This window comes from Denticeps clupeoides, unplaced genomic scaffold (genome assembly GCF_900700375.1).
Source record: "Denticeps clupeoides unplaced genomic scaffold, fDenClu1.1, whole genome shotgun sequence".
NCBI classification, from domain to species: domain Eukaryota; kingdom Metazoa; phylum Chordata; class Actinopteri; order Clupeiformes; family Denticipitidae; genus Denticeps; species Denticeps clupeoides.
In genome coordinates, this window is record NW_021629765.1 from 1 (window position 1) to 12294 (window position 12294).

Below are 12294 nucleotides of genomic sequence, written 5' to 3' on the forward strand. Positions count from 1 at the left end.
GTAGAGGCGTGCCGGGCCGTGCCACATACCCTACCTGCGTCCGCCACGGCGCTGCCAGGGGCGGGACTTACCTTCTCTCCGCCGCCGCCGCACAACAACGCTGATTTATGTTTGTTTTGTTTGTGTGAATTTTTTTGTGTGATGAGCTCTTGCCGCAGCTACATTACGGCCCTTCCCATGTTACGCCTATCACGAGTCTCGTACCACGCCAGTTGTGTCTCGCCGCCGCTTCCGAGCCCCGCGCCACCAGGGGAACGAAAAAAAAGGCAGGAATTACAAAGGAAAGGCCCAGCTGAGGTGGGTGGCGGTTGTACCAGAGACGCGAGAGATAAAGGGCACCGCGGCGGCGGGGAACCCTGTCATGTGTCCCGGGTAAATTAGGAGAAGGAGTCTTGTTAACCGCGCTCACCTCTGTCATCTCTCAGCACCGGTGTCCGGCGATGACAGCAGGCATGTGCGCATGTCACCGCCGCCGCACTCGGGGCCCGACGTGGCGCCCGAAAGGGGCCGCACCACCCTGAGTGTCATTAGGGCAGCAGTCACTGTCACTTACCCACTTCCTGTTCCTGTTCTACACGCTCCTGCTGTTCCCAGCTCTCTGTGTTGTGTGTGTGTGTGTTGTGTGTGTGTGTTGTGTGTTTGTGTGTGTGTGTGAGAGTGTGTGTGCGCACGTGCGTGACAGCGATCCGACGTTTCATTTCCTCGTCCTTTTGATCATTCAGTAATAATGAGACGTGTGAACCTGACACGAGGCGCTGAACAACACTTGACTGCCTCCATTCAGTGTGTGTGTAAGGTGTGTAAGGCTGGTGTGTGTGTGTGTGTGTGGGTAAGGTGTGTGCGTGCAACATGTCTGTGTGTGTGTGTAAGATGTGTGTGCGCCTGTGTGTGTGTGTAAGATGTGTGTGTAAGATGTGTGTATGTGTGTAAGGCGTGTGTGTAAGGTGTGTGTATGTGTGTAAGGTGTGTGTGTGTAAGGTGTGTATGTGTGTAAGGTGTGTGTGTGTGTAAGGCATATGTGTAAGGGTTGTGTGTAAGGTGTGTGTATGTGTGTAAGGTGTGTGTGTGTAAGGTGTGTGTATGGCATGTGTGTGTAAGGTGTGTGTGTGTAAGGCGTGTGTGTGTGTAAGGTGTGTGTATGTGTGTAAGGCATGTGTGTAAGTCATGTGTGTGTAAGGTGTAAGGCATGTGTGTGTAAGGTGTGTGTGTGTGTGTTTAAGGTGTGTATGTGTGTGTATGTGTGTAAGGTAGGTGTAAGGCATGTGTGTGTAAGGTGTGTGTGTGTAAGGCATGTGTGTGTAAGGTGTGTGTGTGTGTTTAAGGTGTGTATGTGTGTGTATGTGTGTAAGGTAGGTGTAAGGCATGTGTGTAAGGTGTGTGTGTGTAAGGCATGTGTGTGTAAGGTGTGTGTGTGTGTTTAAGGTGTGTATGTGTGTGTATGTGTGTAAGGTAGGTGTAAGGCATGTGTGTGTAAGGTGTGTGTGTGTGTAAGGTGTGTGTAAGGCGTGTGTGTGTAATGTGTGTGTAAGGTGTGTGTGTGTGTGTGTGTGTAAGGCGTGTGTAAGGCGTATATGTGTGTATGTGTGTGTGTGTGTAAGGTGTGTGTAAGGTGTGTGTAAGGCGTGTGTAAGGCGTATATGTGTGTAAGGTGTGTGTGTGTGTGTAAGGTGTGTGTAAGGCGTGTGTAAGGCGTGTGTGTGTGCAGGTCTGTGCTTACATTGTACTAGTATGCAGGCGAGTGAGTTCTTGAACTTCTCCTTGGCCTCCTCCATCTCCTTCTCGTGCGCGGCCTTCTCGCTCATCAGGCGGCGGATGTGGCTGTTGGACGACTGGATCATGGAGTAGAAGTTGTTGGCGTTGCGCCGGCTCACCTCGCCGCGCTCCACCCAGGTCAGCAGGACGCGCACCGCCTCGGGGAACTTGGAGTCGTCTGGCGGCGAGCGAGAGAGGGAGAGAGAGAGGGAGGGGGGGCGGCGGGTGAGAAGGGAGGCGGAGCGACAGATGGCGAGGAGGAAGGTGCCACGCCGGCGGCGTGCCACAGAGGGACCCCGGCACGTCACGGTCGGTTCCCGTCGCCGACGCTAGTTAGCGGGACGAGGCGAATCAGGCCAGACGGCGCGAACGAGGCCGAGCACCGCAGGGCGCCACGTTCACACCGTATTCACCGCGGCCTGGAGCCACCGCGCGTCACAGAGTCACCTTCATTAACGCTTCATTGTTTTCTTTGTTGGCTCGACGCGTCCGTCACGTCCCCTCGTCCCCGGTCACCGCGGCCCGGGACATTTTATCATAACGCCGGGGGACGGGAGGCGATTGGTTCTCATTGTTAATAACACAATCGCACTCGCGACTGAACGGGCGTCGGCTCACCAGCTGTCCACACAAACAAACAGGCGACGCTGAGGAGCGACCGCACACACACACATACAGACACGCCGGTAATTTACCGTAATTTACCCGCTGATTTCTGGGTAAATTGCTTCCTGCCACCAACACGTTTAACACCAATGGAGTTGAACAATGGAGCTCACTCACACTCACACTCACACTCACACTCACACTCACACGGAAAAAACACTTTTTGCTATTTTTCAAGAGGCGTCTCAATAAATCAGACGTCCGCCCTGGGGCAGTGGTGGGCTGGCGGTTAAGGAAGCAGCGCCGCAATCAGAAGGTAGCCGGTTCGAATCCCGACCCGCCAAGGTGCCACTGAGGTGCCACCGAGGTCCTCCTGATGAAGGTCCCGTCCCCACACACTGCTCCCCGGGCGCCTGTCATGGTGCCCACTGCTCACTCAGGGTGATGGTTAAATGCAGAGGACAAACTTCACTGTGTGCACCGTGTGCTGTGCTGCTGTGTATCACGTGTGACAATCACTTCACTTTAAACTTGAAGAAGGTCCCGTCCCCCACCCTGCTCCCCAGTTGGGCGCCTGTCATGTGCCCCCTGCTCACCAAGGGTTAAATACAGAGGACACCTTTCAACGTGTCACCGTGTGCTGCGCTGCAGCGTCTCACAATGACAATCAGGTCACTTTTTACTTTTAATTCTTCTGACCAGCCGTTTCGTGCTTCGTGTACGACTTTCGAGTTAAAAGCGATCAGTCTGGCTGTCGAAGAAGCAACCAGAGCCGCTGCACGTGAGCACGATGACGATCGATGGCTTTTGCCGGAGAGTTCCTGTGGACCTTCAGGCTGCTCAATTCCAGTACTAGACGCTGGGACGCCGGTGGATTATGGACAAGCGCATCTTATTTATGTGCAATTTGTTTGTTCTTTTAAAAACGAGCGTACCGGTGCGCTCTACAGACTGAATATATGGATTTATAGAGAATGGCCAACTGTACCAAACGCACAACTCTCAGGTTTTAAATAAGATAAAAACAATAAAGGACATAACAGAACAGTGAGATTTAATGTGAGTTTCAATAATCCAGAATGAGGACTCACTGTGCATGAGAGCTGTCAATCATTCTAAACATCAGCAGCGATCGTGTTCAGTGCGGCGGGTTCCTCCTGCTCGCCAACACCGGTGAATACTGAGCCCGACTTACACCAGCAAACAAGCATGGCGAGTGTGCACGATCAAAACGTCCATATTCATACAGTCATGGCTTTGTCGGTCTTAAATGGCCTGTGTGTGTGTGTTGCGTGTGCACGTGTGTGTGCGTGTGCATGTGTGTGTGCATGTATGTGTGTGTGTGTGTGCGCGTGTGTGTGTGTGTGCATATGTGAGTGCATGTATGTGTGTGTGTGCGTGGGTGTGCGTGCGTGTGCGTGTATGTGTGCGCGCGTGCATGTGTGTGTGCATGTATGTGTGTGTGTGCGTGGGTGTGTGTGTGGGTGTGCGCGCGTGCATGTGTGTGTGCATGTATGTGTGTGTGTGCGTGGGTGTGCGCGCGGGTGTGTGTGTGTGTGCGTGGGTGTGCGTGCGGGTGTGTGAGTGTATGTGCGCACGTGCATGTGTGTGTGTGTGTGTGTGCGTGCGTGGGTGGGTGTGCGTGCGGGTGTGTGTGTGAGTGTGTGCGCGCGTGCATGTGTGTGTGCATGTATGTGTGTGTGTGCGTGCGGGTGTGTGAGTGTATGTGCGCACATGCATGTGTGTGTGTGTGTGTGTGTGTGAACAGTCCTGCTGATTTATTTACATTCGTCTCTGACTGCACAGCCCCTCAAAGCTCCATCCAGCGATTTGCATTAATAATCCATCATCCGAAACCACGGCAACCTGGCGTAATCGTTAAAAGAGCCCCTCAGCCGGTATGAAGCGGGGACAGAACGCGTGATGAGACTTTCGTTCCTCCTCTTTCGACACCAAACGTGCCGTTTCGCGAGGCGCATGGCAGCTGGCTGCGGAACACTCTAGTGTGTGAAAAGTCGCCTGTCGCCGCGGTTCTCTGTCGAACCCGGAGTGGAAATGATTCGTTTGCCGACTAATTGTACCGCCGTTGGCCGTGGAGGTTTGTCAGGGTGCCGGGTCTCGGTGAGGGGCTTCCTTAAGTGCTGCAGCGCTCCTCTTGTCCCAGGTCCAAACCACCGCCTGCTAGTTACCTGGAACTAACTACCCAGCCCAGCTTGTTATTATTTCCGAACTTTAAGAAGGGGAGGAGCCTGTAGGCATGATTGACAGCTCTCACGCGCCCTACTTCCTCATTCTGGGTGGTCTGTCAATATGTGCAGCGTCCATCTGCTCCCATTCTCTGCACTTCTTATACCTCTTGCACACAAACGTCTGAAAAGGAATAATACTTGTAGTGCACTTCTAGAACGTTCCTTCAGAAATAGGGGTGTGTATTGGCAAGGATGGAAATACGACACGCATCACAGTACAAGGGTCACGATTATATCCCGATATTATATCCCGATGAATTAATCGATATTTTCCAACACCCCTATTCATAAAGAAATGATACAAAAAGCTCCAGTATAATCTGGGTTTATTCTACTGGTTTTTATTAAAAAAATTGAGTGATTTTGTTGTAATTGGCCAGAAGCTGCAGATGGAACTAAAACTGAAGATGAGATGAGACGGGGAAAACCGGAGAATCCGTAAAGCGCCCACCTTTGATCTTCTCGCCGAGCTGGCTGCATTCGTGCTCCGAGTAGTGGACGATGGGGGGCGGGGACGGCGGCCGCAGCCGGTCCTCCTCGATGCGGCGGCGGTGGCGCTCCTCGCGCGCCAGCATGCGCTGCCGACACTCCCACTCGTACAGGTCGTCCCGCGCCTGGGCGAAGTCCACGTGCAGCCGGCCCGTGTCCTTCTTATCCGTGCTGGAGCCCAGCCTGATCCGGTACCCTGCGGCAGAGAGGGACTCCCCGTGAGGCTGTGACCAAGTAAACCAGAAAAAGGCCGAACCCAAGCACACTGACCTTTATTAAAAACCCATTCTGTATTTATCCATGCGCTTCGAACTGCCGGATTCGGCCTCACTTGGAAGCCCTTGTAATCCACGCCGTGATTTATGATGCGGGGAACCTTGGGCGCTCTAAAGCCCCAGCTGCATTATTACCGGTGTGCGAGCGGAAATGCCATCTTCGGGGACTCGTCCCTCCATCCCGCCCTCCCGTCTTCTCCGGCCTTCTAAAGGCACCACTTCTAATCTGTCTGTGCCTCTGTCAGAACCGCATGAAAGCCGAATAAACAGAACCGCGCGGCTGGATGAGACGGGGAAAGACGGAATATATCATCTGCGGATCTTCTCGAGTAAAAAAATACCTCTTGAGCTGCATGTTGGACTTTAGTGTCGGTAAGTTTAGACTTACACACATGCAACATACATTACAGACGATGCTCCCAGTGGGTAACACTCTCGCCTATGAACCAGAAGACCCAGGTTCAAACCCCACTTACTACCATCGTATCCCTGAGCAGGACACTTAACCCTGAGTGTCTCCAGGGGGGGACTGTCCCTGTCACTACTGGTTGTAAGTCGCTCTGGATAAGGGCTTTTGGTAAATGCCGTAATGCTCCTGAGCCTGTGTTGCCAGATCCAGCCTAGCATTGCCAAACAATTAATATACCCAAGTCATGCAAGCAATGTTTATTGTCAATGTTAATATCTTTAATATCTTCTGAGCCATGGCTCAAAAAAAACCCTTCGAACCCAACAACACTTCTCTTATCACTCGTCTACACCTCTACAACACACACAACATACACAGAGTACACAGTTACAATACAAGTGACGTTATATGAAATCAGAAAAATATGAGGAAATTGTACACTTGAGACCTATCGACTGACAGATTGTGATGAATCGGCTCGATTTCGTGTCATTCATGTGTAAAGTTGTAAAAACCAAAACTACTGCAGTGTGGGGTGTTTTTTGTGTGTGTGTGTGTATTTAACTGAAGATTTAGTGTAAAATGCTTGCTAATCTATAAAACACCCTCCAATCTAACCTTCACCCTCATCAGCATTCAAACAAAGAAAGGAGAGGTTAGTGTGGGCGGAATGAATTCAGATGGTGTGTTTGTGTACTAGGTGTGTGTGTGTGTGTGTGTGTGTGCGTGTGTGTGAGATGTAAGTAAAGCAGAGGAAAAAAGCAAGAGAGGAGGAGGATGAATAAGAGAGGGGAACAGAGAGGTCGCTCGTGTTAGCCCTGTCAGAAGGAATGAGAGTGGTCCTTCGCGCACTTCCGCCGCGGCCCGCCCCCGCATGGCCCTGCGCCCGCCCCCTCCCGCGCCTTTGGCTTTACGGCTCCCAGACGTCGTTAAATATTTCATATGGTGTGTTCGCTGTGTGAAATGAGTGGCGTTATTTATGGAAAGGCCTGCAGAGCCCCGTCACAAGGACACGTAATATATGGGCCACAGCTTCCATCTCGCAAAAAAAAAAAAAACCCAAACAAACAAATAAATAAATAAGTGGCCCCACCCTCTCTCTCCTCGTGACGTCCTGAGGAGACGGCAACAGTCAGAAAACGGTAAATAACGGCGAGAGCATTATTGCCGCGGCCCGCGCCTCTAAACGGGCTTTTGTGAAGCAGGGATATACGTCCCGCTGTTTGCATACAGATGGTGATTTAGGGCCGTGTCTGGCGATGGCGTGCTGAGGAAGCCCGATAAGGTACGAGAGGGAAAGGTCTGTTTTATCCCCTTGGTCCGACTCAATAACGAGAAATGGGAATTTACTACGCTATAAAAGGGCCAGCTTTCTTGTCTCCTCGTTGACCTCCATTCACCAGGCCGTGGTCCTCATATTGCGGCGTGCAAGCGCAGAAAATGTCCCCACTGGGCCTCTCGATTCCCACACATCCATCATGCGTTGTGTGAATGGGATGAACAACACCTCTAGATAAGTGGTGATCAGGCTGCAGTGCACGTTTCAGGGCATTGTGGGTAAGAGGACTCGTACCGGACAGGAAAAGTGCCTTGTCCACCATCTGCTCCTCGGCAAAGCGGATGTGGCAGAAGTTCTTCTTGCTCTTGCGGATGGCGACGATGTCGCCTGCCTGCTCGAAGATCTCCATGATGATCTGCTCGGTGCCGTTCTCCGGCAGTCCTCCCACGAACACGGTCTTGCAGCCGGGGGGTCTCTCCCTGGTGGCTGGAGGGGGCAGATCTGGGAAAAAATAATTAAAAATAAAACCACTGATCCTTGTTTATCTACGTCCCCCTCATCCCCTCAAGTGTAATAATCTGCTTGTGCAATATTCTCATCCTGCAGATATTCGCAGTTCTTATTACTGTGTCCACATTTACCTTGTGGCATATATTTTATTATTTCTTTTTTTGTATTTTGCACCTTGTCTTTGGTGTGTGCATATTTAATATTAAACTGGGTATCTGTTGGCTCGCTGCCATTATGCAATGAGAGGCAATTGTGCATTTGGTCTTTATAACAAACACCACAACTGAAGACGAGGGTTCTGCGGGGGAAAGAAGCAGCATTTACTCCACAAATACGTTCATAATCAATGTAATACTGCTGCTTGATAACAGAAGTCACTCTGCAGAAAAATACGGATCTGATTGAAGTGAGTCGGCTTTTAACATCATGAATGTTCGCATGATTAATTGGCCGCCTCTGTAGGTAAATGGGCCCCAACGCGACTGGGATCTGTGGCCGAGCAGCGAACGAAGGGCCAAAGGGCGAGAAGATCCATCACCACGTGGACGCCGCTGCCGCTCTCGCAACTGTTTTACGCTGCGAATTAAAGTCACATTTTTGCCCGGCTGACGTTGGCATCGCTCGCGGGAATAAAACAAACAGAATTAATATGAACGGCGCACAGACGCAATAAAGTGACAGGTCTGAAATGAATCAGACTAATGCGTCTTCTTTATTAATTCCAGAGGAGACGTACGTGTAATTCCTCCGTCTGTCAACCAGCATCAGCATAAAGTGCACGCGGAGACGCTCCCGGCTAATTAAACCGACCTCCTTCGCCACCGCGCAGGATCTACAGAGTTAATCTCTGACGGATCAGACATTTCATCCCCCAGAAACGCAATTAGCTCCGTCTGGGCTGCCGCGAGAAAGTAATCAATGGACCCGCGGTTCCGGATTATAGCCAATCGCCGCCCGTCTGAAGGAGGACTGTCACGGTCGCCGGCGTCTGGAAAGTTATGGATTTATGGAATACCCCCTGAAACCTGCCCGTGCGGAATGCTGGCCCTGCTTCGTACGAGAGAAAAGAAGAGCTTCTTCATGTTCCGTTCTTCAGGAACAGCGGGAGGAGGCCGCATCCATAAACCAGGGAGCCGCATGTCAGCCGGATCTCATCCAAACCGACGGAGTTGTGAAAACGGTGAAAAGTCCCGTCAGGTTCTGATCCACTACGCAACTCCGAGTAGCGCTCGAGACGTGACGTGATGGAGAATAACCTGCCAGTTGGTGAACCAAATCGATAAAAAAGGGTGTGAAATCCCCCCTGGTCCAGCGCTCCCGCTGACTGGTTGCACCACCGATATCGCCGTGGCCTTCCAGAACAAAACTTTACGGTTGTAGTGTTTCATCTCCGAGCTGCTGTGCTGAAAAAGAAACCAGTTTACGAAAATATAACGATTTTCGCCTCGAAAACCGGAGTCTAGACGTGACCTTTTTGTGACCTTGGTTTAGTCCGGTGTGAGACTGTGGTGGCTCATGGTAAATATGCTCACGTTTCCGACTTCACATCACACCCGTCCACGCCCTGTAACGCCACACCCCATCCTTCAGCGCCCCGCTCAGCCAAATCCCTGTTTACGGTGTTGTTATTTTTCCGAGACGCCGCCTCCCCTCGTCCTCCGGTTGCCGCGGCGACCTGCGGCTGTGCCGAAGGTCAGCCGTCTGACAGCGCGGCCTTATTATAGCGGCTTGTTATCGCAGAGCCGGAGCAGCGGCCACGCTAAAGGGCATCTTCCAGATGGCGCCGACCCGACTGCCGGCCTTCTGCACCTTCCGATGGCGGCTCGATAACCGGCCAGTGGGGCCAGTGGTGGAAGCGGCCCCGTAATCAGAAGGTTGCCGGTTCCAATCCCCATCTGCCAAGGTGCCACCAAGGTGCCACTGAGCAAAGCACCGTCCCCACACGCTGCTCCCCGGGCGCCTGTCATGGCCGCCCACTGCTCACCAAGGGTGATGGGTTAAATGCAGAGGGCACGTTTCACTGTGTGCACCGTGTGCTGTGCTGCTGTGTATCACAAGTGACAATCACCTCACATTTTTCTTTTTACCGAGGGAAACGCAAGGAGGGAAACGTGCCCATTTGGACGTGTGGAGCGCCGGCCCGGCGACTGATTTGTTTTTACAGCGAGGCTCTAGACTGGAGTGGGGCGCCGCGCGGCGCTGCTTCGATTGTTTGAAGCGGTTCGCTTCATATCTGCCATCGTGCACAACACGGCAAGAGAACCTCTTATTTTGACGCTCCGTGAGCGCCGGCACAGACGCGGCATTTATTTTCACCCCCGGTAATAAACACCTGACAAATGAGGCGCCAATAACGTCGCATCAATTTTCTCTCCTCGATGCAACAATTCCACATCAAAAGCTGCCTCACGCAGCCACATTTCAGCCACGCACACGGACGAAGACGGATTTTATCACCGCTACCCACCCGTACAGAACTACTCCGCTGATACACACGAGTACGTCCATTTCCTTCCTTCATGCCAGCGATTAGTGGGCTGTAACCAGAAGGTTGCGGGTTCGAATCCCGATCCGCCGAGGTGCCACTGAGCAAAGCACCGTCCCCACACACTGCTCCCCGGGCGCCTGTCATGGCCGCCCACTGCTCACCAAGGCTGATGGTTAAATGCAGAGGACAAATTTCACTGTGTGCACCGTGTGCTGTGCTGCTGTGTATCACATGTGACAATCACTTCACGTTAAACTTGATGAAGGCCCCGTGGCCACACCTGCTCCCCGGGCGCCTGTCATGGTGCCCACTGCTCACCAAGGGAGATGGTTAAATACAGAGGACACGTTTCACCGTGTCACCGTGTGCTGTGCTGCAGTGTTTCACAATGACAGTCACTTCACGTTCAGTAGTAGAATCAAAGTTTAGGTGATGATCACTGTTTGAGGCTGGTTGCGAGTCGCTTGGTTGGTCCCGCCCCTCACACGTGTTCCGTTTGAAATGAGAACCGTTTGAAGGCTAACAGGCCCCGTAAATAACTCCGGCGGCTCCCAGGCCAGGCTCGGCGGGGCGCAGCGCCCGCGAGGAGGTGTGCGGAGGAGCGCAGCGTGTTCTAGACGTCCACCGCGGAGGGGTCCGAGCTGATAAGCCGGAAACGCCGCAGTGGCGCTCGGGTCCCCGCCGCTGCCGTTTGTCTTCCTGGAAGCGATAAGCAGGCAGGCGTTTCAAGCCCTGCGGTGCTGATCGCAAACACTCTTCACACGGAACCCGCCGAGGCCGCCACCGCGTTCTCACCCAACAGCTGCGGGTTCTACAGAGGACGCGCATGACAGAAAATGATGGGACGCATTGCTGATCCAAACAAACAAAAACTGTCGTCTGGATACTAGAGCGTTTCAACTCAACCCTGTAAATGAGGGTGGGAGTCTTACAAATGTGTGTGTTGTGTGTGTGTGTGTGTGTGGGTGTGTATTTGTGAAGTGATTGTCACTTGTGATACACAGCAGCACAGCACACTGTGCACACAACAAAATGTGTCCTCTGTATTTAACCATCACCATGACAGGCGCCCGGGGAGCAGTGTGTGGGGACGGCGCTTTGCTCAGTGGCACCTTGGCGGATCGGGACTCGAACTGGCAACCTTCTGATTGCGGGGACGAATCCTTAACCGCTAGGCCACCACTGTGTGTGTGTGTGCGCATGTATGTATGTATGTGTGTGTGTGTGTGTATGTGTATGCATGTGTGTGTGTGTGTGTGTGCACGGACAAGGTGTGTGCACGGATGAGCTCTGACACAGATGAGGGTTGATGCGTCTCCTGCAGCCGCCAGTCAGACAGCGTGACGGGTGTAAAGGTCAGTCTCAGGCCCGGCGCCGGGGCACCTCGGGGTGCTGCTGCATCGCTGATGGAGAACATACGGAACCTGCTGTGACGATGACAAGTGCACCGAGAACAGGCTGCTGACTCACACACACACACACACCAAACACTAATACAGAAACACACACAGACACAGACACACTGAGACACCTACACGTAAAACATGCACACGGGAAATATCATCTGTATTATAAACATAAACCTAACTTAAAAAATAAACCTAACCTTAGAATCCAAAGCCTAATCAATTGGCTGTTGCTTTTTAGTATCTGATCAGTTTTCCCAGTGAAAGAAAAAAATGATTGTCATTGTAATACACAGCAGCACAGCCCATGGTGCACACAGTGAAATATCACCCTTGACAGGCACCCGGGGAGCAGTGTGTGCGGACGGGACCTTCATCAAGGGGACCTCAGTGGCACCTTGTTGGATTGGGATTCGAACCGGCAACCTTCTGTTTATGGGGCCACTTCCTTAACCGCTAGGCCACCGCTGGCCTCACAGATGCCCCCACATCTGCTGAAATGGCTCCTATATGAGCACAACAGATACACACACCTCTCGTCAGTCTCAGCCGGGTGGGGACGGGTGCCAGGACTGATCTGGGGCCAGTGGTGTGAGGCATTGTGGGACTAATGCCGTTGGTAGATTACAGAAGTCTGTTTACAGGGACTTTTTGGTTTCGTGGTTCTTCAGTATTGCCCCCAGAGAGGGATAAAACGTAAAGGTTGTGATACCCTCCTCCTGCTCCTCCTTTTAGGTTCCTCAGGTCCAGTAAATCAGAGCGGCAGGGGTCATGGGCTCTTAAATGAACCAGAGAGGCGGCTGTTATGCCCTCACTGTCGCGCCGCCATCA

General features: G+C 52.4%; 1 protein-coding gene across 1 annotated transcript in view; it reads right to left on the reverse strand.

The window, feature by feature from the left end:
• Positions 1–1633: 1633 nt before the first annotated feature.
• LOC114773666 (ecto-NOX disulfide-thiol exchanger 2-like) overlaps positions 1634–12294 on the reverse strand; it is a gene marked incomplete at its 3' end in the record, with an annotated part of 84447 nt that continues 73786 nt past the window's right edge. The window contains exons 6-8 of the mRNA XM_028965901.1: positions 7354–7560; positions 5059–5292; positions 1634–1930 (exon numbers count right to left, since the gene is read on the reverse strand). Of these exons, the coding sequence (XP_028821734.1) occupies positions 1634–1930; positions 5059–5292; positions 7354–7560 (738 nt within the window). The remainder of the gene's footprint in view (positions 1931–5058; positions 5293–7353; positions 7561–12294) is intronic.